The sequence below is a fragment of the Microcaecilia unicolor genome, chromosome 12 (genome assembly GCF_901765095.1).
Source record: "Microcaecilia unicolor chromosome 12, aMicUni1.1, whole genome shotgun sequence".
NCBI lineage: Eukaryota > Metazoa > Chordata > Amphibia > Gymnophiona > Siphonopidae > Microcaecilia > Microcaecilia unicolor.
Window position 1 is genome coordinate 65,757,835 of NC_044042.1, and position 24,836 is coordinate 65,782,670.

Here is a 24,836-nt window from a genome sequence, read left to right on the forward strand (position 1 = left end):
ACGCTGCCATGGCTCTAACACTATGAGCCGTGACATGACCCTCAAGAGCCAGCCCAGCCTGGGCGTAAGTGAAGGAAATGCAATCTGCTAGCCAATTGGAAATGGTGCATTTCCCTACAGCCACTCCCCTCCTGTTGGGATCAAAAGAAACAAACAATTGGGCGGACTGTCTGTTGGGCTGTGTCCGCTCCAGATAGAAGGCCAATGCTCTTTTGCAGTCCAATGTGTGCAGCTGACGTTCAGCAGGGCAGGAATGCGGACGGGGAAAGAATGTTGGCAAGACAATTGACTGGTTCATATGGAACTTCGACACTACCTTCGGCAAGAACTTAGGGTGAGTGCAGAGGACTACTCTGTTATGATGAAATTTGGTGTAAGGGGCCTGGGCTACCAGGGCCTGAAGCTCACTGACTCTACGAGCTGAAGTAACTGCCACCAAGAAAATGACCTTCCAGGTCAAGTACTTCAGATGGCAGGAGTTCAGTGGCTCAAAAGGAGGTTTCATCAGCTGGGTGAGAACGACATTGAGATCCCATGACACTGTAGGATGTTTGACAGGGGGCTTTGACAAAAGCAAACCTCTCATGAAGCGAACAACTAAAGGCTGTCCTGAGATCGGCTTACCTTCCACACGGTAATGGTATGCACTGATTGCACTAAGGTGAACCCTTACAGAGTTGGTCTTGAGACCAGACTCAGACAAGTGCAGAAGGTATTCAAGCAGGGTCTGTGTAGGACAAGAGCGAGGATCTAGGGCCTTGCTGTCACACCAGACGGCAAACCTCCTCCATAGAAAGAAGTAACTCCTCTTAGTGGAATCTTTCCTGGAAGCACGCAAGATGCGGGAGACACCCTCTGACAGACCCAAAGAGGCAAAGTCTACGCTCTCAACATCCAGGCCGTGAGAGCCAGAGACTGGAGGTTGGGATGCAGAAGCGCCCCTTCGTCCTGTGTGATGAGGGTCGGAAAACACTCTAATCTCCACGGTTCTTCGGAGGACAACTCCAGAAGAAGAGGGAACCAGATCTGACGCGGCCAAAATGGAGCAATCAGAATCATGGTGCCTCGGTCTTGCTTGAGTTTCAACAAAGTCTTCCCCACCAGAGGTATGGGAGGATAAGCATACAGCAGACCTTCCCCCCAGTCCAGGAGGAAGGCATCCGATGCCAGTCTGCCGTGGGCCTGAAGCCTGGAACAGAACCGAGGGACTTTATGGTTGGCTCGAGATGCAAAGAGATCTACCAAGGGGGTGCCCCACACCTGGAAGATCTGGCGCACTACTCGGGAGTTGAGCGACCACTCGTGAGGTTGCATAATCCTGCTCAGTCTGTCGGCCAGACTGTTGTTTACACCTGCCAGATATGTGGCTTGGAGCACCATGCCGTGACGGCGAGCCCAGAGCCACATGCCGACGGCTTCCTGACACAGGGGGCGAGATCCGGTGCCCCCCTGCTTGTTAATGTAATACATGGCAACCTGGTTGTCCGTCTGAATTTGGATAATTTGGTGGGACAGCCGATCTCTGAAAGCCTTCAGAGCGTTCCAGACCGCTCGCAACTCCAGAAGATTGATCTGCAGATCGCGTTCCTGGAGGGACCAGCTTCCCTGGGTGTGAAGCCCATCGACATGAGCTCCCCACCCCAGGAGAGATGCATCCGTAGTCAGCACCTTTTGTGGCTGAGGAATTTGGAAAGGACGTCCCAGAGTCAAATTGGACCAAATCGTCCACCAATACAGGGATTTGAGAAAACTCGTGGACAGGTGGATCACGTCTTCTAGATCCCCAGCAGCCTAAAACCACTGGGAAGCTAGGGTCCATTGAGCAGATCTCATGTGAAGGCGGGCCATGGGAGTCACATGAACTGTGGAGGCCATGTGGCCCAGCAATCTCAACATCTGCAGAGCTGTGATCTGCTGGGACGCTCGCACCCGCGAGACAAGGGACAACAAGTTGCTGGCTCTCGCCTCTGGAAGACAGGCACGAGCCGTCCGAGAATCCAGCAGAGCTCCTATGAATTCGAGTCTCTGTACTGGGAGAAGATGGGACTTTGGATAATTTATCACAAACCCCAGTAGCTCCAGGAGGCGAATAGTCATCTGCATGGACTGTAGAGCTCCTGCCTCGGATGTGTTCTTCACCAGCCAATCGTCGAGATATGGGAACACGTGTACCCCCAGTCTGCGAAGTGCCGCTGCTACTACAGCCAAGCACTTCGTGAACACTCTGGGCGCAGAGGCGAGCCCAAAGGGTAGCACACAGTACTGGAAGTGACGTGTGCCCAGCTGAAATCATAGATACTGTCTGTGAGCTGGCAGTATCGGGATGTGCGTGTAGGCGTCCTTCAAGTCTAGAGAGCATAGCCAATCGTTTTCCTGAATCATGGGGAGAAGGGTGCCCAGGGAAAGCATCCTGAACTTTTTCTTGACCAGATATTTGTTCAGGGCCTTAGGTCTAGGATGGGACGCATCCCCCCTGTTTTCTTTTCCACAAGGAAGTACCTGGAATAGAATCCCAGCCCTTCCTGCCCGGATGGCACGGGCTCGACCGCATTGGCGCTGAGAAGGGCGGAGAGTTCCTCTGCAAGTACCTGCTTGTGTTGGAAGCTGTAAGACTGAGCTCCCGGTGGACAATTTGGAGGTTTTGAGGCCAAATTGAGGGTGTATCCGTGCCAGACTATTTGAAGAACCCACTGATCGGAGGTTATGCGAGGCCACCTTTGGTGAAAAACTTTCAACCTCCCTCCGACCGGCAGATCGCCCGGCACTGACACTTGAATGTCGGCTATGCTCTGCTAGAGCCAGTCAAAAGCTCGTCCCTTGCTTTTGCTGGGCAGCCGAGGGGCCTTGCTGAGGCCCACGCTGCTGACTAGAGCGAGCGCGCTGGGGCTTAGCCTGGGCCACAGGCTGTCGAGAAGGAGGATTGTACCTACACTTGCCAGAAGAGTAGGGAACAGTCTTCCTTCCCCCATAAAAACGTCTACCTGTGGAGGTAGAAGCTGAAGGCTGCCGGCGGGAGAACTTGTCAAAAGCGGTATCCCGCTGGTGGAGCTGCTCTACCACCTGTTCGACCTTTTCTCCAAAAATATTATCCGCACGGCAAGGAGAGTCCGCAATCCGCTGCTGGATTCTATTCTCCAGGTCGGAGGCACGCAGCCATGAGAGTCTGCGCATCACCACACCTTGAGCAGGGGCCCTGGAATCAACATCAAAGGTGTCATACACCCCTCTGGCCAGGAATTTTCTGCACGCCTTCAGCTGCCTGACCACCTCCTGAAATGGCTTGACTTGCTCAGGAGGGAGCTTGTCCACCCAGCCCGCCAACTGCCGCACATTGTTCCGCATGTGTATGCTCGTGTAGAGCTGGTAAGACTGAATTTTGGCCACGAGCATAGAGGAATGGTAGGCCTTCCTCCCAAAGGAGTTTAAGGTTCTAGAGTCCTTGCCCGGGGGCGCCGAAGCATGCTCCCTAGAACTCTTAGCCTTCTTTAGGGCCAAATCCACAACTACAGAGTCGTGAGGCAACTGAGTGCGCATCAGCTCTGGGTCCCCATGGATCCGGTACTGGGACTCGATCTTCTTGGGAATGTGGGGATTAGTTAAAGGCTTGGTCCAGTTCGCCAGCAATGTCTTTTTTAGGACATGATGCATGGGTACTGTGGACGCTTCCTTAGGAGGAGAAGGATAGTCCAGGAGCTCAAACATTTCAGCCTTGGGCTCGTCCTCCACGACCACCGGGAAGGGGATGGCCGTAGACATCTCCGAACAAAGGCAGCAAAAGACAGACTCTCGGGAGGAGGAAAGCTGCCTTTCAGGGGAGGGAGTGGGATCAGAAGGAAGGCCATCAGACTCCTCGTCAGAGAAATATCTGATGTCCTCCTCCTCCTCCTCCCACGAGGCCTCACCATCGGTATCAGACAAGTTCACGGACCTGTGTCTGCAGCCGTGCCCGGCTCGACTCCGTGGAACCACAGCCACGGTGGGAGCGTCGAGAAGTAGACTCCCTCGCCCGCACCGGCGAAGCTCCCTCCGCCGACGTCGTCGGGGAGCCTTCCTGGGAGGCGACTGCAGTCGGTACCGCAAGCGGCACCGATGTCGGAGACCTCACCCCAGGCAAAGGGCCAGCCGGCGCCTCACTCGACGGTACCGGTGGCGCAAGCACCCCCGGTACCGGAGGGGAAGGGCGCAACAGCTCCCCCAGGATCTCTGGGAGAACGGCCCAGAGACTCTCGTGCAGAGCAGCTGTGGAGAAAGACATGGAAGCCGATGCAGGTGTCAATGTCAGAGTCTGTTCCGGGCGTGGAGGCTGTTCCGGGCTGTTCAAGGTGGAGCACAGACACCTCCTGAACAGAGGGTGAGCGGTCCTCCCGGTGCCGATGCCTACTGGGTGCCGACTCCCTCGGCGACCCAGAGCTCTCGGTACCAACACGGGAAGGAGACCGGTGTCGATGCTTCTTTGACTTTTTCAAACGAAGCATGTCACCGGAGCTTCCCGGTACCGACGAGGAGGAAGTAGAATCCAGCCGTCGCTTCCTCGGGGCCGAGGCCGAAGAAGGTCGGTCTCGGGGGGGACTGTACCGCAGGAGCCCTCAGGGTAGGGGGAGACCCACCCGAAGGCTCACCGCCACCAGCAGGGGAATGGACAGCCCTCACCTGCACTCCAGTCGAAGCACCACCGTCCGACGACATCAGCACGAGTGGAGGTCCCCGGTACCACCGACGCAGCCTTCCGATGTCTCGGCCCCGACGACGCAGAGGGTCGATGCCGTCTTGACGCTGTTGACGCACTCGATACTCCCGGTGCTGATGAAGAGCCCGAGAACAAAACGTTCCACTGGGCCAATCTCGCTACCTGAGTCCTTTTCTGTAAAGGGCGCAAAGACTACAGGCCTGCGGGCGGTGCCCAGCCCCCAGACACAACGCGTGCCTGTCAGTGAGCGAGATTACCCGGGCGCACTGGGTGCACTTCTTGAAGCTGCTGGGAGACTTCGATGACATGGGCGGAAAAATCACGCCGGCGAAATCAAAACTCGTAATTGCGGCAAGGCACCAAAAAGAGGGGGAGAAAAAATTCAACCCGAGGCCTCAAAAGGGCCTACCCCGAAGACGAAAGAAAACTTAACGGGCAAAAACTGGAAATACAGGAAGGGGAAAAAGACCCGAAAGGCCTTCTTCCGAAATCCTTTTTTTTTTTTTTTTTTTAGTAGCGAAAAGTCAAAAAGACGCGCGAGGGTCAACTTAAGGGGCGCGAACGGCGTAAACACAACCGAACCGAGCGCGGACAAAAGAAGACTGACGAACACGAGCCGGTTCGGGCGGTGAAGACGGCCGCGATTGGGCGCTGCGAGGACTAGCAAAGGCCTTTGCTAGTTAAGTTTCCGATTGGAGGGGCTGCCGTGGACGGTCACCCATCAGTGAGAAGAAGCAGCCTGCTTGTCCTCGGAGAATGTCCATTACGGTCTTTGCTTTTCTGGGCCAACAAACTTAATTATGACACAGGAGGCGAAAGGCTCTAGGAGTATCGAGCACAAAGTGATCCCATGACCCATGAATGTCCTTCCCCAGTATTCTAATTGTGCACCTTTCTTTAAATTAGTCACTTTATTTTCTAACTTCTCTTACTCTCTTACCTACCTAATATGTTAACCCTCTCTTTGACCTCATGTGCAACTTTCTTTAAACTTTAGTCATCTTATTTTCTAACTTCTTACTCTTACCTAGCTATATGTTCCATCTTTGCTTATACCCCTAAACTGTCAATTCAAATATTTTATTACAAATTGTGTTGACATTGTAAGTAGTATACTATGCCATACTTTGCATTATTTGAATATTTTTGCTGCTGAAATAGTCTACTGCTCATGTTGATTTATTCTTACTGTACACCGCCTTGAGTGGATTCCTTCAAAAGGCAGTAAATAAATCCTAATAAATAATCATGAATTGAATGTTGCCAAGATCAGGTTCTTTGTACAAACCTTCAAAGTCTTGTATGAGAGATGCTGGAAATGCTTCTTCAGCCTGTGAAGTAGAAGGTAGAAACTAGTTTTTCTAAGACACTGTGGATGAATTGTCATCTGAAATTGATGTGTGGAGAAAGGCTCACACAGTCTAGTTCTGGCAGATCTTCCCTTAGTGTCCGAGAATCTATACTCATTCCCTGGGGGGATATTGGGAGCGATTTCTTGAGCTTCTAGCTTTCTGCATGGCTGATGGTGGAAAGAAAGCTGTGATTTCCTCATTGCCTAGTACACAGTTTATTTGGTGTTGACACAAGGTTGGTTAAGGGGGCAGCCCAAAGCTTTTCATGTTACTGATACAAGATGGGAAGTAGTGATAGGGCTACTTATGTTCTTAGGACAATCTAGATACTTTGAGAGTTTCAAATCTCTACCTGGTATCTGATACCTCTTTAGGCTGGCAGGGTTAACTTTTGCAAGTTTCTATAAAAATTTAGGAAAAGCCATGTCTTCTGGATGACACTGCTTCAAAGGTTCTGGAGGAAACTGAAGGTGGCGTTCCAAGATGGCGGCACGCAGTTGAGCGAGCTCTGACCTCTCTGAAATCGACACGCTGTAAAAAAACAATTCTTCTTACCTATGCCGCACACCAAGAGGAAAGGTGTGGTCCGGAGTGAAACTTTGACACCCCGGACCTTGTCCCCATGTCAGCTGTCGATTGAGCGGTTTACCTCGCGAATTTCTCTCCAGAACACCGAGAGTGTTCCCGCTGTCCTCCAGGGGGACTTGGGTCTTGATGTTACGCTTTTTCCTCCGGCGATAGACCCACCGCCCCACCCAGGAGGACGCCAGATCCAGAGAGGTTCCCTCGAGACCAAAGAGGTTGTCGTTGTTGAGCCCCTAATCGAAGGTGCTGGAATGGCGGGGCCAGACGGGTTTGCCAAAAGCCAACAGGCCCAAGCATTGATTGGAAGCATTTAAAATCAGCTCCTGGGTCGGTGTCGTTGGAGAACATATGGACTGTTCTCCAACAATTGGCTGTGAACGTGGAAAAGTCTACTAAAGAACTTTCATCATTAGTAAGTACAATGAATACTTTTCTGAATCTCTGACTGGTATTAAGAAGGAATTTACTATTCAAACTACAAAGCTCAATCAAGATGTGCAAAAGTTACAGGACATCTTCAGAAATGATAAAAGACAAAATTATAACAAGAAAGATCAAATTTTAAAATTATAATCGAAGATTAAATTTAAGGATATTGAACTTTCCAAGAAAGATAGGAGTATCACCATTAGATGCCTTTAAAAATATTTAATTGAAATTTTGCAATATACCTCAGAAGCTTTGCCTCCAGTAAATAAAATTTTACTATATAAGAACAAAATCTCCTTGGAAGGTGTATCTTCAACTGGTAAACCTATAAGTGAAGTTAGGAAGACCTTTTTGAGCATGAGAAAGAAACCCAGGAATTGGGTGCCTCTTTCTTCTCTTGAACTACCCAGGTAAATGCGTTGTGAAATATGAAGGTTTAACATATATATTTTTTCAGAGTTTGGTGCAGACATATGAGAAGCCAGCAGCATATGCAGATTTGTATTTAAGGCCTTGGCATCTAAGGAAGTGTAGGATAAGGTAGGATCTCGTGGACTTACACATTGGTAGATCTAAGGCTGGTCTTGAATGATGTGTGCTTTGATTGGTAGCCAGTGTCATTTTTGAAGCAAAGGTCTAGTGCTTTTGAATCCTATTTTTTTCCAAATATGAGTCTAGCTGCTGTATGTTGTGCTGTTTGTAATTTCTTTAAGATCTGGTCCTTGCACTCTGCATAGATTCCATTGCAATAGTCAGCATGTATAAAGACCATGGTTTGGACCAGGGTGCAAAATACATCTCTTGAGAAGTAGTGTTTTATACACTTCAGTTTCCACATTGTGTGGAATATTTTCTTGTAGTGTCTGCTGCCTGGTTTCCTAGGGATACGTCACAATCTATGATTATGCTTGATATGGGGACAGATGATCCCAGGGCGTTGATGGTTAAGCGTTCAGTATTGTGTGGGGATGAGAATGTCAGGCAGTGTTTCCTATTCAGTTTCACCTTGAGGCTGATGGCCCAGGATTCCATGGTATTCAAGCTACTTGTGATTTCTGCATTTGAACCCATGTAGGTTCAATATGGGCCTACTGGAGCAGCACACAGAAGAACAGCTCCTGTGCCTCAGTGCCCACGGTCCTAACTAAATATCAGAGCCGTGATGAGGTGACTTGCTGTTCTCAGAGCACACCAAGCCTGTAGAGGGGTGGCACTCTCAGGCGCCGGGGATCCTTCTCCTTATTCAGAGCTGATGCATGAAGGGCAGGGCTCAGCACCATGCATCTTAGTTCTACAGTGCATAGTGGAAAGCAGTGATTTAGATACACATCAATTTGGGCAGCTCTGAGCACTAGCAGAGGATCTCCTCCCTGCATTGTGCATCATTATGGTGCCCCCAGGGAGGATACTTTATGTAAAGGTGAGCAGGAAGTACAGGCTATTTTTTTATTTAATTTGAAGTTAAATTTTAAAAAGTTTACAATCTAAAAAGAACAAAAGCGGTCGTATTTTGAGAACGCAATTGTGTATTTGGTGGATTGCAGTTAGCATTGGCGAAGACTAGTAGTGTGCTCTGATCACTAAATATTGCTTAGAGCCATATAGCTGAAACAGGCTGAAACACAGCTATGTAGAGTCAAATGAAGATATTTATTAAAGGACATTAGTGCATCATTGTCTTTTGTTCTTTGGCTAAACCCACAGTTTTTTTTCCTTTGGCTCTGGTTCACATTTAAGGCATCTAACCCCCCCCCCCCCCACCTTTTTTACTGGGCATTTTAAAGCTGATATCTGCCAAGTTAAATTCAATAATGCTTCAAAATGAAGGGATAAACCAAGAAGAGGTCACTTGAACGGCCAATACTGCAGAAGTAAAGACTGAAGTCAGGGATTTATATTTGAGACAGGAATACTTGCATAGGTACATGGAGAATACAGATTCTTCCACTGGAAAAGATTCAGAGAACAGTTACTTCAGAAGGCTGCTCTTCCCATGCTTATACCTGTGATCCGCAGGTCTGCAAAGTGCCACAAAATGTTTGGCCTTGGCTTATTTATGGTCAGCACTCAAAAGCTGCTGGAAACAAAAACATCTACTGACTATGCTAAGTACAGTCAGCTGAGGGTGCTATTTAAACTATACCATGAGGATCTCCTCAGGTACATGTGATGGGTTACTATGCAAGCTTGCAGCCGTGGCCTAAATGCAAATCAGGAGGTGGTTCTCACTGGCAAAGGAAGGCAGCTACAAACCAAGCTTCCTCAGGTCAGACCTATGAAAACAAGATGCCCTGCTATTTAGTGATGGTGAGACCTCACCTGCAACCCCACACCCAAAAAATACGATTTCCCCCAAGGCTCTTATCTTGCTTTAGATTTAAAGTGTTAGAAACTCCAGCTCTCCCACCACTCCCCCCCAAAGAAAAAAAAAAATCAACTGGTTTACAGGCAAAACCCACAAGTTCTGGACTGGTCTGGTGAGGCCACCGTTTTCTTGGATTACTCTTGCCTGTCCCCTTTTTTCCCTCATCTCATGTAGAGACAACTAAGCTGAAAAACCTATTTTTGATAGTATTTACCTTACAGGTGTTTAATCTCTGCCCTACCTTTCTGGCTAATGTGTTAAATATAATGAGAAAATAGAAAGTTCCTATGGTCAGTGGAATGCAAGTATTAAGGCAAAAGAGCTACGAGTCATAAACTGTGAAAATAATAAGGGAGTCATAGAATCAGCCTGGAGCTGGGTAACCTTGTGTGAAGCAGCGACAGTCTGTGCTAGGGCAGAAAGAATGTTGCTGGCATTTGTAGATAGGGAAGAAAAGAAAGAACAGGCAGGCTTCAAGGATATGGGTTGCTGACGTGCAGAAACTAGGTGCAGGTAGCAAAGTAGACTATATAAGAGGTATGACTGAGAATGTAACTTAAGCAAAATGAGCTAGCTTTCTTCTGTGTATGCTGTTATGGTAAATATATATTTTGCTTCCTGTATGATGCTCTCATACTGCCTCTGTCCAAGGGAGGACAGCTGAAAAAATAAAAATTATTGATTATTTTTTTTAATATATAGGTGTCAGTTTTTTTTGTTTGCACTTATATAAGGTGTAAATAAACACTAAGTACATGTTTAGATCCAAGTCCATACCCATATATTTAAAAAAAGGGCCACTGACCATTTCTATAGAAACCCTCTAGACCAGTGCTTCCCATTCTTTGTGCTTGTGACCATCACTGCAGTCAAATAAAATTGTATGACCCCCACTGCAGGTGCAGAATGATGCACCCATTGAGAGTAGAGAGTTGCACGGGAACAGAAATCCAATCCGTCCTCACTGGAATCTAACCCATCCCCACCACAAGTAATCTCCTCCATCCCAGCTCCAGACCTGCCAAGTCCCTGGCCATGCCAGTCAGCCCCCAAGTCAGATTCTATAAGCAGTAAAAATACTAGTAAATGTATTTTCTTCCACACTCTGCTAAGATGTACAGATCAGCACACGACCCAAAGCAGTCCAAATTCCAAAACAAGTTAGAAACAGTTTATACCTAATTGTTCAACCCATCCTTAGGATTCACCTTTGGGATTAAAAAGCAAAACCATGTACATGTAAGGACTGGATAAGGTCTGGATAAATGAATAATACATTTTAGAGCAAATGCCCTTAATATGTAATACCATAATATCACATTGTATTTGTTCATACTGGAACTGGCAAACGCCATAATGGTATTATGTAAGCCACAAAGAGCCTGCAAATAGGTGGGAAAATGTGGGATACAAATGTAACAAATAAATACCTGATGAAATATTCACATAGCAAGCAGCCTAAGACAGATTTATTTTCTACTGAACCTTATTAACTTGTATGAACTTGGTGGCTAACAGTGTTCTGAACTGGACAATGTTGGCACATTTAGACTGATGCTGGACAAAACTTCTGCTTGAAGGAAGTCCTTCTCTAATTATTCAGTACCTTTCTATGAAAAAGTAGTAATAAAAAGGCAAGTGAATTTTATAATGTACCACTGCAATTCACAAAACAAAAAGGAGCAAGTTCCCACATGCCATCTTTTTCTTTAGATGCAGGCACAGGGAAAAAAAAAAAAAAAAAAAAAAAAAAAGATTTAAAAGGCTCCCAGGTTTCAATTCATGTTTAATGTGGGATATAAATGTCAAATAAGTACATAGATAGAAAATCTAAATGTTGAGCACCTGATTCTCAAAACATATCAGATCTCTCCGTCTGCTGAAGAAGCACGGGACTTTGGCATTGGTGCTTGTCGCCATTAGATCGATCACGGGCTTGCCCCACTTGGCACATATCTGCAGGAACACTTCGTCTGCAAGTTCCCACTCTCCGCTGGATCGATCTGATGCCTGCCTAGATAATCGGCTTGCAGGTTGCTCTGACCTGCAATGTGAGCTGCTGACAGAAACTGTAGATGCAGCTCGGCCCAGTGGCAAATTGTTCGGCCTGCGCGGCTAGAGCTCTGCACTGAGTGCCGCCTTGTCGATTTATGTAGGCCACTGCTGTCGTCTTGTCCTACATCACTCTGACAGCCAATCCTTCCAGGGTCACTTGAAAGGCCAGAAGCGCCTGAAACACCGCTTTCAACTCTAGGCGGGTTGATAGACCACTCCGACTCCTCCGGTGTCCATAGACCCTGGGCATGCTTCCCCTTGCCAATGTGCGCCCCAGCCTTTCAGACTGGTATCTGTCACCACTAGGCACCAATCGGGGAGCGCCAGCAGCATTCCTCGCCGCAGCATGCTGTCTGAGAGCCACCACTCCATGCTGAGTCGGGCCGCAGGGAGCCAAGAGAGTCTGCATTGGTAATCCTGAGATACTGGAGACCATCTTTGGAGTAGAGCATACTGTAGAGGTCTCAGGTGCGCTCTCGCCCAGGGCACCAGTTCCATGGTGGCCGTCATCGATCCAAGCAGCTGGACAATGTCCCAAGCTCGCGGGCGGGGCATCCTCAGGAGCAGACGGACCCGATTCTGAAGCTTGCATCGCCTTTGCTCGGGTAGGTACACATACCCCGAGGCTGTGTCGAACCTGGCCCCCAAATATTCTAGAGACTGCGAGGGGGTCAGGTGACTTTTGGCCAAATTGACGACCCAGCCAGAGATTGAAGTACTGAGACCACTCTGGTTTTTACATGCTGACTCTCTGCAGCAGAGTTTGCTCGAATGAGCCAGTCGTCCAGGAACGGGTGAACCCGAATACCCTCTCGCCTTAGAAAGGCAGCTACTACCACCATAACCTTCGAAAAGGTGCGGGGAGCTGTGGCGAGGCCAAAAGGCAAGGCCCAGAACTGGAAATGCTTTCCCATCACCGCAAACCTCAGAAACTTCTGGTGCGGGGGCCAAATTGGAATGTGCAAGTAAGCTTCTTTCAGGTCAGAGACGTGAGAAACTCTCCTGGCTGTACAGCCACAATGACTGAGCGCAGGGTTTCCATTGTGAAAATGCCGCACTCTCAGGGACTTAATTCTTTTAAATCCAGAATAGGGCGAAAAGACCCTCCATTTCGCGGCACCACAAGTAGATGGAGTAGCGGCCGCAGCCGTGTTCGGCGGGAGGTACTGGGGACACGCCCTTATCTGAATCAAAACCTTGTAAAGGCTCCCTCTACGCCGCCCGTTTGGCGGCAGAACCGCATCGGGACTCCACAAACACGTCTCTACAGGGGCATCGCATTCTATTCTGTAACTGTCTCTGATCAGGTCCAAGACCCCACTGATCTGAGGAAATGTTGGCCCCACTCCTCGGCAAAGAGGGAAAAGACGTCCTCCGATGACAGGACTCGAGGAGAGGGCCGGCGCACCATCATTGAGAGGGTCGTCCCTGAACTCCCGGCCTTGAGCCAGTGGCTGTGGAACGTTTGTCCGAGCGGAAGGAGTTCCTCTGCTGAAAACGGGCACGAGACACGCCCAGGCGGTACCTTCGAGCTTCAAGGAAGCGAGGTCTGTAAGAGGAGTGGACCGCCGCACCCTTAGAGGAAGGCCGAGGCCTATCTTCGGGCAAGCACTGGGGGTTTAGCCTCACCCAGGCCCTTCACAATTTTCTCCAACTCCTCACCAAACTGGAGAAGGCCTTGAAAGGGCAACTTCACCAACCTTTGCTTAGAGGCCATGTCCGCCACCCAATGCTGTAGCCAAAGAAGACGGCGAGCCGCCACTGCTACTGCCATGTGTTTAGCCGAAGCTCTGACAATATCATAAAGGGCGTCAGCAAGAAAGGACAAGGCCGACTCCATCCGCGGAGCCACATCTGAAAAAGGGCTCGCTCCATCACCGGGCTGTTCCACTGCCTGTTACAACCAAGCCAGGCAGGCTCCAGCAGCATAACAACTGCATGCAGACGCTCCGAATAGTGAGAGTCTGCAATTTCAAATGACCGTTTAAGTGCTGATTCCAGCCTACGGTCTTGAATATCCTTCAGGGCAACACCTCCTTCAACAGGAAGGGTAGTTCTCTGTCACCGCTGTGACTAGGGCATCCACTTTAGGCATAGCCAAAGCGAGCCATATGCTCCTCACTCAGAGGGTATAATTGCCCCATAGCCTGGAAACTTCAAAGGTCCCTCGGGGTCAGCCCATTGAGCCGAAATAAGCTCTTGGATGGAGTCATGCAAAGGAAGGCTTGAGCAGGCTTTTTGGTACTAGCCATCCTAGATTCACAGAGGCGGATGTGCCACTGGCAGGGTCCTCAATAGAGAGGGCCTGCAGGGCATCAGAAATAAGCGCTGGAAACTCATCACTGTGGAAAATCCTTACCGCGGAGGGATCGTCCAGATCCTGAGTCACTTCTGCACCAGATTCTGGTCTCCTCAGACCATGAAGGCCTGCCAGAGTCCTCCAAATCCTCGCCAGCCCGACCAGAGGGGGGGGCGGGGGGGGGGAGGAAAATGGAGGTGCAGCACTCTCTGAAGGGGAATGAGCCCTTCTGCGCTTCATATTCTGCCAATTATCAGGGAATAACGCCTCAGAGGGCATACCCAGGCTAGAATCCACAGGGGGGGGGGGGGGGGCATTAGAAGAGGCCCATGCCGGGCTTTGGTGGGAGAGCTCTTAAGCATGTATGCTTTATGCATTAATAAGAAAATCAGGGGAGAAAAAACTCACCCTGGGCACCCAGATCCTCTGCGGGGCTAGTAGCTTCCCTTATCAGCCTCACTCCAAGGCCTCACCCCCGGACTCAGGACTCTCCGTCTCAGCGGAGGTCGCGCCATGTGGTAAATTCAAAATGGCACCCGCTGCCAGCTCAGAGCGCGAAGAATCGTTGCTCGCCATGCTCGGGCCAGCTCTAATGTCTGGTACAGCACATTTACAGAGCCCCGCTGCTGATCTGTGCTTGCCACACTTGGAACAGCGCTTTACTGTCTCCGCAGCCATCGCTGAAAACGGCGGTAAAATTCAAAATGGCGGTTCGTGCCAAAATCGCTCAGATCGCGGGCCCACCCCGGAGGAGTCAGAAAACACTCTTACCTCACTGGACCAAGTATCACAGCTCTGGTCCCACAGAAAAAAGGCAAGGAAAAACCTCTGTTCCAGTGTCCTAAGCACGACACGACTTTTTTTTTTTTTTTTTTTAAACGCTGTGAGGAAAGCAGAGGTAATAGAACTCCGGAGGCTCAGGTGAGTGGGAAAGGCAGGGAAAGGACGACCTATGTGCCTGCATCCACTGTTGGTGGGAGGACAGGGAAAGCCAAGCAATGTGTCCACATCCATGGAGGTATGGGTAAGGCAGGGAAAGGGCGAACCTATGTGCCTTCAAAGTGAAGCTGCTATAGCCTCCACAACCCATGCTAACAACTGGCAAAAGCACAGGAGCAACCTCCAGGCAGATTTTAGATGGAGCTCGAAGAAGCTGCAGCCACTCTGCTAGGGGAGATACTGAAGAGAGGCAGTGGAGCAAGCTGGTATGAGGCACTGAAAAAAGTGTGCTCTCTATCTCCCTCTGCTGGTTGATGGACACAACCCATCTGTAATGGCTTCATCTGCTTGATGACAAGGAAACATTGGATTACAATTTATAACTAATTACTACTCTACCTATGAAAAGTTATTCCGTCATTATACTTTCCTCTGTGTAAATCCTTATGCTGCACAAGCCGGCATGTTGAAAATATAAGGGAGATTAAATAAATATGCCACCAACAATAAAGAACGTGGATGCAGCAGCTCATAGGTTCGCTCAGAGTGTACAGCGATGATGGCGGCACGAGGAAGGGTAAACAAACTCACCCTTCTACCTTCCTGACCTCCATCCACCTACCCTTCGACCATGGGTGTGCCCCCCCCCCCCCCCCCAAGCACATAGTTTGAGGCAGCCTAGTGGTCTAATGGCTTCTTCGGGGCAGAAAAGATCCCCACTCTTTCCTGCCCTGGTACCACGGCGCTTATCCTCTCCTCTCTTTAAAAATGGCTACAGAGACTTCCAGCAGCAGCCTTGCAATCCGTGGAAGTCTAGCAAAGCCGCTGCTGGAAATCTCGGCAGCCATTTTAAAAGAGCAGAGAGAAGAGAATCAGCACCGCAGCAGCAGGCAGGAAAAGAGTGGGGATCGTTCCTGCCCCGAAGCCACTAGACCACCAGGCTGCTCGAGGTATGTGCCGGGAGGGCACTTCCGCGGGGATCTAAGTCCATCCCCATGGGATCCCTAAAGTACTCGCAGGAATCCAGTTATCCCCGCCCTCCCATGCAGCTCTCTAATTGAGAGCCTACCCTAGACTGTGATCCCATTTGGAGTCTCACTCAGTTTGGAAGCTCTGATGTCTGTTTCAGCCAAAATGGGATTCAATTCACTCTTATGAATCGATTTTTCAATTCCAATCAGTTAGTTAAAGGCTATACCAATAAATAGAAAATAAGGTTAATTTTACCTTCGTCTGGTCTGAGTTTTACCTTTGGTCTTAATTCTTTGTAATCATGTTGGTCCCAGTTTCTGGTTTCCACTTTCCTCTGTCTTCTCTTAACTCTTGCCAGAATCTCCTGGTCCATTTGGCATTCTTCTCTATCCACGTCCATCATTCAACTCCCTCTGCCCCTATCTTCTTTGCCATGTTGAGCATCTTCCCCCCCTCTGTATCTTTATCTTGTGCATCTTCTGACATCAGTTATTGACTCATGTAATTTCCTCCCACCCCATCCTACCTGAGATTGTAGTTCTCCCTTCTCCCCCTCCATATCCTTAAACGTTTCCTGTCCAGCAGCACTGTGTCCCTACCCCCCCTCCCCATGTCCAGGCATCACATCTCTATGTCCCTATGCCTCATGTTCAGCATATCCCCTTATTCCTCCTTCCCTCCTGTCCCCCCTCCCCTCGTCCTTACTCCCCTAGGACCTGTCTCTCATCCTCCCCCTTTCCATCCAGCCTGTTCCCAGTACAGTGTCTGCCTCTTCTGTCCCCCCTCCTTCTCTCCACCCCGACACCCCTGCCACTTCTCTAGATGAGCCACAGTAGAGGCAAAAAAGCTAAACTCACCAGAAGGCTGGACACTCCATTAACACAACTGCTAGTCCAATCCCTTGGATGTCACTTCCGTTCCGGAACAGAGCCCTGCACCAATAGAGAGTCTGGTTCCGTGCTAAGTATAGCTTCTTTTGCCACCGCTGTTCTAAAAAAAGCAGCAGAGTCTTGGGTGATGGCAGGAAGGATGTGGAAGTCTGATTTTTCCCAAAACAAATTTTGAATTGATTCGCCAAAAAACAATTGGTGAATCAATGTGAACTGGACAGGACATCAAATGAGATTGGATCCTTTTCCTGCTGGCTATTCCCCTCCCTATGTACCCAAGCCATCCTGACTTCTGCTATCACTATCTACCTCTTTGGCGACCTTAATATCAAACACTAACTCCACTCTTATCCTATCCACAAACTTTCACTGACTATATGGTACTGCTCTCTTGAGTTTCTTGCAGCCCCAAAACAATCCTGTATTTTATCATTAATCTTGGTTGCCAAACTAGATCATTCTTTTAAGCCTTATGTGCATCTGCTCTAGCATCCCCCCCCCCCCCCCCCCAAGTTTGCACACCCCAGGGCATTTAACCTGTGCATTATTTTATCATCTGTAAAAATGCAAGCCTCAATAGCTCTTTTGCAGTACTGCTTAGAAAAGCACTGAAAAGAACTAGACAGAGACAAGGTCCCTGTAGCCACTCCACTGCTAATGCCCATTTCCTCAGGGTGAACACCAATTACCACTACTCTGCCTCCCACTCAACCAGTTCATAATTGCTCACTTATGCCCCAGATAGTTCAGAGGCCATATCAGTACCCCGATAAACACAATTGGCAGTAAACATTATCTTATAAAATCTTATCACATCAATTTTATAGGACAAACCATCACATCAGTACTCTCCACATTAAAGTGCATTCATTTGCCCTTCAAGGAATATTGGATTCTTCCATAAGACTTACCCTTGTATCAGGACACTGAGTTGCTTCACAAACTACCTGCATAATAAGTGCCTTTCTGACTGCAAAGAAGAAAGAGAAAATTAGAATATTGTACTGCCAGATCATTTTTGAACACAGGTAGTTCTGTTCCTGTCTTCACAGCCCCAAGAGCCTTTCACATTTCTGTTCTTTAGTGTCCCCTGAACACTTGGAAAAAAAATCAGATTACAAAAATTAAGTTACAAAAGTTACTGGTGAGTGAGCTATGCACCTCTAAAGGTAAAGCAGCACAAAGCCACCTGAAATACTACTCCTTTCCCAAGGTTTTGGCAAGAATTGGACACAGCACTTAAAAGATCATTAACTTGTGAAAAGAAGCGGTAATGTCAGGGAATGTACTCGAGTGGCAATGCAGGAAAGACTGGAAAAAGCTACAGAGACCTGTAAGTGCCGATTTGAAAGAAGCCTTTGATGTTTTTCAGTCAGTGAAATAGGCTGTGCAATTTGCTGCCAGAGAACACATATCTAATAGTACAGCCAAGTTTAAAGCGACTTCCAGTGACATCATGCAAGACATAACTTGAATCGGAGCCACAGAATACCTTGTTGTAAGCGATCCAACAGTTTATTTTTCTACTCATTCTATCCATGGGGTGTGCTACCACTGGAGCAATTGGGGGGGGGGGGGGGCCAGAAAAAGTAGAATTCAGAACACAACCATAATAGCGAGCAGCTGCTAGTGAGAGGTGCATGTTGTGGTGTAGAATATCCCTACAGTGGTAACATGGTGGCGCAGCAGGAGTATGCAGAGGACTTCAGAGAATGAAGGTAGCATTCATAGCCTCAAAAGACAGTGGCTGATGGGGATGGGAAAGGGTGTATGGTTGCTCTCTCATTTGTACATTGCTGGTAATCTGTTATCTCCTCATGCTTTGTCTGTTTTATATGATGTTCCAGTAATAGATTCTGATTCATGAGGGGCATCTCTAACTATATTTTGTCTTTTCAAGTATCCGCTTCTATTACAACTGCCCCTTCGGATTTTATCTCTTCCTGCCTCGCCATTGCTTCCGCAGTAAGAAGGCATCCCTATTATATAAAAAACTTCAGAATCTATACGTGGACACTGTCACTAGCTGCGGCAGTCCTGGGAACAAGATTTACATTTTGATGCGTCAGAATTGACTGGTGCACCTTTTGGATTGACTCCATGCGCCCAACTAGGTCGGCAGCGATATCCCAGTCCTCATTTTGTATTTCACGAGCCTACTGGACCCCTGCTGAGTAGCAAGGATTACTAAGACTACTACCTTCAAATGTTGGTCTTGTCAGGAGACAAGATGGATCCTTGGCGCATATGGTTTTTCCTACAAAAACGTTAGAGCATACTGGAGACTTATTTGGGTGAAATTGTGTATTTTTCATCTGCCTGAGACTGCAGCAATCTCCTATGAGGTTGTGATACTGCGTGCCTCTTCCCCTACTATTTCCCTTCTTGAGTCAGATAAGAAACTGTTTAATATTCTGTTAGCTGTCGCTTTGCATTTAATTGTTACACATTGGAAAAATAATGTGCATCTGAATTATAACGAATGGTGGAGTTACGTATGTGTGATCCGAAAATATGAAGCACTTCTTGCCCATAAGCATCACAGAGTGCAGTCTGTCTTGAAGACCTGGGCTCGCCTAGACTTATTTTGTCAGGCATCTCGTAGCACTACTTGATCTTGGCCTCTAGGTATTGTCCTGGAACGTATATGTATTTGCACTTGGAAGCCATGGGGTTTTTTTTTCATTCTTTTTGTTATGTGTTGTTTGCTTTTGTGTATACTTTTCTGTTGTATTTGAAAACCTTTAATAAAATATGTTAAAAAAAAAAAAAAAAAAGAATCTGAGTGTGGGCTGGCAACTTTAAGTTTGAGTTTCAAACCCTTTGAGGCAAACGGAAAGAGGCGGAGAAGGACATTACAGCAGACCTTGTGGAATTAAGCAGACGCATGAAAGAGGTTGAAAGACATTGGAGAGAAGGATGTTATTGCGTCTGTGCAGAAGAAACATATTGTCTGCAGCAAACAGTTCAAGAGCTTCTGAGCTGAGTGGATAACCTAGAGAACAGATTCAGACAAAAACAATGTCTGAATAAGTGGGAGGGTTCTCCGAGTCAGAAGCCAGTAGTGCAACAGCTCAAAGGATATTTTCAAAATTGGAGAAGCCCTCATCTCCCATTTCAGAGGAAACAGAGTGCACAGAGCTTTGGGCCTGCAAACGAACTATCCAGAGACATTGTTGTTTGTATACATAACTTCCGTGACAATGAACTGTTCCTCCAGAAAGCATAAGTCAGGGTCAGATGGCAGGATGACTTGGGACAATCGTTAAGATGGAAGCTTTTAATAATTTATCTAACACCACCCTTCAATGGAGGAGGTTAAAAAATGACCTAGCCATTTTGTGCACACAAAATATAAGATACTGTTGGTTGTTTCCCTTTGGCCTACTGGTCACAATAGAACAAAAGCTTTAAAAGGTGGCATCTCCTAACAAACTTTGGCAAGTTTGGCTAAAGGGAATGCAGACAGAATGGCCTGTCAGCTAAATAAAAGCTTGTTAAATTCAGATGGCAGTGAACCAAGAATGATTTGCAGCATCACCAGAAGTGGGTACAGCCAGCAATTCCACTGAAGGAACAATTAAGCCAGAGTCAACCTACACTAGACAACTGAGGTTTTTTTAATACAAAAAAGAGATGGTTAACTGTGAGGGGATTATCCTCAAATATGTGGGGTGAATGAACAGGGAAATGTGGAGGACATGCAATAATTTGATGTGCTATATGAACAAATTGATATCAGATGAGTGAGCTGGGGGCAAAAGGGGTTCTCTGGATGGATGAGGATATTAAACTATGCTATGCCGTGGGGAATATGTAGTTAGTTAGTGGGAGGGTACAACAGGGGAATTTTAAGAGCACTTAAAGTCTGGCTCTTTACACGGGAAGTTATGAACTAGTGGGAGGTAGAGATGGCAGGAGATTTTCCGGTTACTGCATTACATATGGGCTACACAGATTTGTGAGTAGGCATTGTGGAGTTGATAGACTTAATTTACTGATGGATAACCATGGCAAAATCAGATTTGGCCACACCATACTTTTGCAGTCACTTATTGTTTGCTTTCACTCTTAAACAACATGTTGAGGTGACATTACATAATTGGACTTCATATGCAATTGCTTTTTTAACATCTGTGTACATCAAGAGTTTAATCAGTATTACCCCTGATGTAGGCGTGGACATGCCAAAACACAGCCCATCTCTCTATATAATAATTGGTCAATCTGCATCCCTGGATGGCTGGCTGGGTTCGTAACCGTATGCTAATGAGCTTACGTCAGGTCGCCTCCAGTATTCCCTTCCCTCTCAGTGCCCCGCCCTCACAGAAAGAAAAAATGTCGTCAGAGAAGGGCGGGACACCGAGCCAAGCCTGCCGCCACTGCGACCTCAGGTATGGAGGGGAGAATCGCTTTTTTGCTTGTGTCTGGTCTATTAAACAAAAAAACCAGTCTCTAAGGCCCTTTTGTGCTTCTTTTGTTTGGGGAGGTATGGGAAAGGAGCACTGCAGCCTGGATAAGGGATTGGGTTAAGACTGGGCTATTAATGTGCTGGGGTTGAACTCGCCACACAAGAGAACTGTTATGGAAAGAGCTGCAGAGGCTGAGAAGTGGGAATTACTTTTATACAGGAAACACATCTCGAGTCCCCTGCATGAGCATTTATTGCAGCGCAAAAAAAAAAAAAAAAAAAAGGTTTTGAATTCTATTAGCCTCTAATACGGAGGAAAACAGAAACGGGGGAGAGTGGGCGTTCTGCTGGGGGGAGACCTCCAGGTGACAACTTTATAGGACTATAAGGATCCTAACGGAAGGTGGTAAATTTGGGCTGGTACAATTAATGGGACTCAAAATGGCATTGGCTACTTTATATACTCCCAATAGTAATAAAGGTGAAATTAGATCTTACCTGCTCATTTTCTTTCCTCTAGACCCTCCAGGACCGGTCAAGACGCGTGGGTTATGTCCTCCTACCAGCAGAGGGAGACTGAGAAAACACTAAGCTTTTGAAGCCTGTATATATAACCTGTGCAGAACCTCCACTAGCCAGTATACCCCTGACAAAGCAGAGAAACAAAAAACACTAACAACAACTAGCAACCCTGTACGTGGTCACAGTAAACTGCAAAAACAAGAAACATCTTCCGCTTGCTCTTACGGAAACATGTTCCTTTGCCTTTGATAAAACAGTTGGGCTTCTACAGGGGACTATCAAAGAAGAGCCCCACCTGTCCCGGACTCCTATCACAAAACAGAAATAAACAGTCTGCAATTAGAGAAACAACAATTACAGCAGCCAAGAATTATCCAACAAATACACCTCCTGGCCTCCAATACAGACAGGGCGGGCTCTTGACCGGTCTGGAGGGTCTAGAGGAAAGAAAATTAGCAGGTAAGATCTAATTTCACCTTCCTCAGCGACCCTCCAGACCGGTCAAGACACGTGGGACGTACCAGAGCAGTAACTAACTTATGGGAGGGACCTACTAAGGCCAGAGGTCAAAACTGCGCCCCAAAGCGCACCTCGTCCTTTGCATGCACAGGAATCCTATAATGCTTCACAAGGAATGCAACGAAAACCAAACCGCAGCCCGACAAATATCTAACAGAGAATCATACTATTCTCCGCCCACGAGGCTGCCCTTCCCCTAGTGGAATGAGCAGACCAGCCCCTAGGCACCACAGGACCCTTCACCAAGTAAGCAGATGCAACCGCCTCCTTCAACCACCGTGCTATGGTCACCTTAGGAGCCGCTGCACCCTTCTTTGGGCCACCATGAAGAACGAACAAACGGTCAGAGGCTCTGAAGTCCTGAGTTCCAGAGAGATAACAACTCAAACTCTCCTGACATCCCAGCTTGGCAATACCACGCTGCTCCGAATCTCCAGCCATATCACCCAACACTGGCAGAGAGATGACCTGATTAACATGGAACTCGGAAACCACCTTGGGCAAAAAAGGAAAGCACCGTCCGCAACGAAACCTTTCCCTCAGAAAGGACAAAAATGGTTCCCTAAAAGACAAAGCCTGAAGCTCTGAAACACTCCGTGCTGAAGTAATCGCCACCAACAAGACCGCTTTTAAAGATAAATCCTTACAAGATGCCGATACCAGAGGCACAAACGGAGGCCTGATCAAGCATCCAAACTAGCTTCAAATCCCACGGAGGCACCATCCGTCACTGAGGCGGACGCAGCAACTTAACACCCTTCACAAAAACGCACTACCTCAGGCACAGACGCGAAGGACTTTCACTGAAGCTTCCCACGAAAACATGACAAAGCTGCCACCTGAACCTTCAGTGTAGACAAGGCCAGACCTCTATCAACACCATCGTGCAAAAATTCCAAAACTTCCGCCACCGAAGAGTGAAACGGCCGAACTCGATGGTCTTCACACCAGTGCTCAAAGATTCTCCAAACCCGGACATACACCAAGGAAGTGGATCGTCTACGGCAACTCAACATCGTAGCAAAGCCACTGGACGAAAGCCCCTTCTTCTTCAACTTGTGCCGCTCAAGAGCCAAACCATAAGCGAAAACCGAGCCGGATCCGGCATGATTATCGGGCCTTGACACAGAACTGATCCCAACAAAGGCAGGGCCGCCGCCCCTGCCAACCGCACCAGGTCTCCATACCATGGTCGACGCTGCCAATCCGAAGCTACCAGAATCACCCGACCGGAGTGATGTTCGATGCGCTATATTACTCGACCGACTAACAGCCACAGAGGAAACACATACAGTCACTCCCGAAGCCAAGGCAACAGAAGAGTGTCGATTTCCTCCGCTCAAGGGTCTCTTCAGCGACTGAAAAAAAAAAATCTCTGAACTTGCGCATAGCGAGCCGTTGCGCTAAGATCACCGAAAGTCCCCAGACCGACACAACTCACTGGAACACTGACCGAAGAAAAGACCACTCTCTGGGATCTAGAGTGTGCCTGCTGAGATAATCTGCATCTATGTGACCTACCCCGGCCACATGCGCTGCCAAGAGAGCCTGAAGATGAGTTCAACTGCGCCGCCAAGGCTCTTTGTTCCCCCCTTGACGGTTGACATATGCTACTGCCATGGCATTGTCACAGAGCACTCGGACTGCCTTGTGGCGAACCACCGACGTCAAGGCCTGGCGCGCCACCCGAATGGCCCGAGTTTCCAGCCGGTTGATGGACCACTCTGCTTCTGCCCGAGACCACCGGCCTTGAGCTACCTGACTGAGACAATGTGCCCCCCAACCTTGCAGACTGGCATCCGTGACCATTACCAGCCCCCGTGGGGACTCCAACGGCATTCCTTTCCCAAATTGCGCGGACTGAGCCACCAGCGGAGACTGAGACGAGGGGCCACCGACAGTGGACAACACATTTCCAAGTCCTGCGACAGAGGGGACCAACGACTGAGCAGAGCTGACTGTACCTGACGCATGTGCGCCCTGGCCCACGGAACTACCTCTATGGTCGCCGCCATCAGGCCCAGGACCTGACGATAAGTACGGGCCGTCGGCGCCTTCTCTGCAAGGAACCGACGAATCGGACCCTGTAACTTGGAACCAAAAGGCTGCACAAAGGAAAGTGAAGATAAGCTTCCGTCAAATCCAGGGAAGTGAGAAACTCTCCTTTCCTGACCGCACCAGTGACCGACCGCAACGTCTCCATCCGGAAAGAGGGCACCTTGAGTGCCGCATTGACCCTTTTGAGATCTAAAATGGGACGAAAAGTGTCCTCTTTCTTGTGGACCACAAAATAGATCAAATAGCACCCTGAGCGTTGCTGATCTGAAGGAACAGGAACCAAGGCTCCCAACGCGAGCAGCCACCGCAGAGTGTCCCTCACTGCTGCCCTCTGCTCCAAGACCGACAGAGGCATTCCAGAAACACTTCGGGAGAACAGCTTTCGAATTCCAGCGCACATCCGCCTCGAAACACCTTGAGAACCCACTGATCTGACCTGATTTGGGCCCAACTCTGGTAAAACAGACTCAGCCGAGCCCCAACATGCACCAGCGCCTGAGCCCGCACACCTTCATTGGGAATTGTGGCCTGAATACTAACCTCCCGCGGAAAAGCCACGCCCTCCGCGACGACTCTCACGAAAGAACTGTGTGCGCTGGAGAAAACGACCCCTAGAGGTCCTACTTCTATTAAACATTTCTATAGCACTACTAGACTTATGCAGCGCTGTACAAATTAACATGAAAAGACAGTCCCTGCTCAACAGAGCTTACAATCTAAATTGGACAAACAGACCGCTAGGGGTAGGTCCCA

The 24,836-nt window shown here is 48.4% G+C and overlaps 1 protein-coding gene across 2 annotated transcripts in view; it reads right to left on the reverse strand.

The window, feature by feature from the left end:
* KPNB1 (karyopherin subunit beta 1) overlaps positions 1-24,836 on the reverse strand; it is a 122,929-nt gene that overhangs the window by 67,319 nt on the left and 30,774 nt on the right. Inside the window, exons 6-7 of one of the 2 annotated variants that reach the window (XM_030220636.1) lie at positions 23,664-23,668; positions 17,485-17,539 (exon numbers count right to left, since the gene is read on the reverse strand). In XM_030220636.1, the coding sequence (XP_030076496.1) occupies positions 17,485-17,539; positions 23,664-23,668 (60 nt within the window). Of the gene's footprint in view, positions 1-17,484; positions 17,544-23,663; positions 23,669-24,836 lie in introns of both variants that reach the window. The other variant, XM_030220635.1, reaches the window with a different exon arrangement.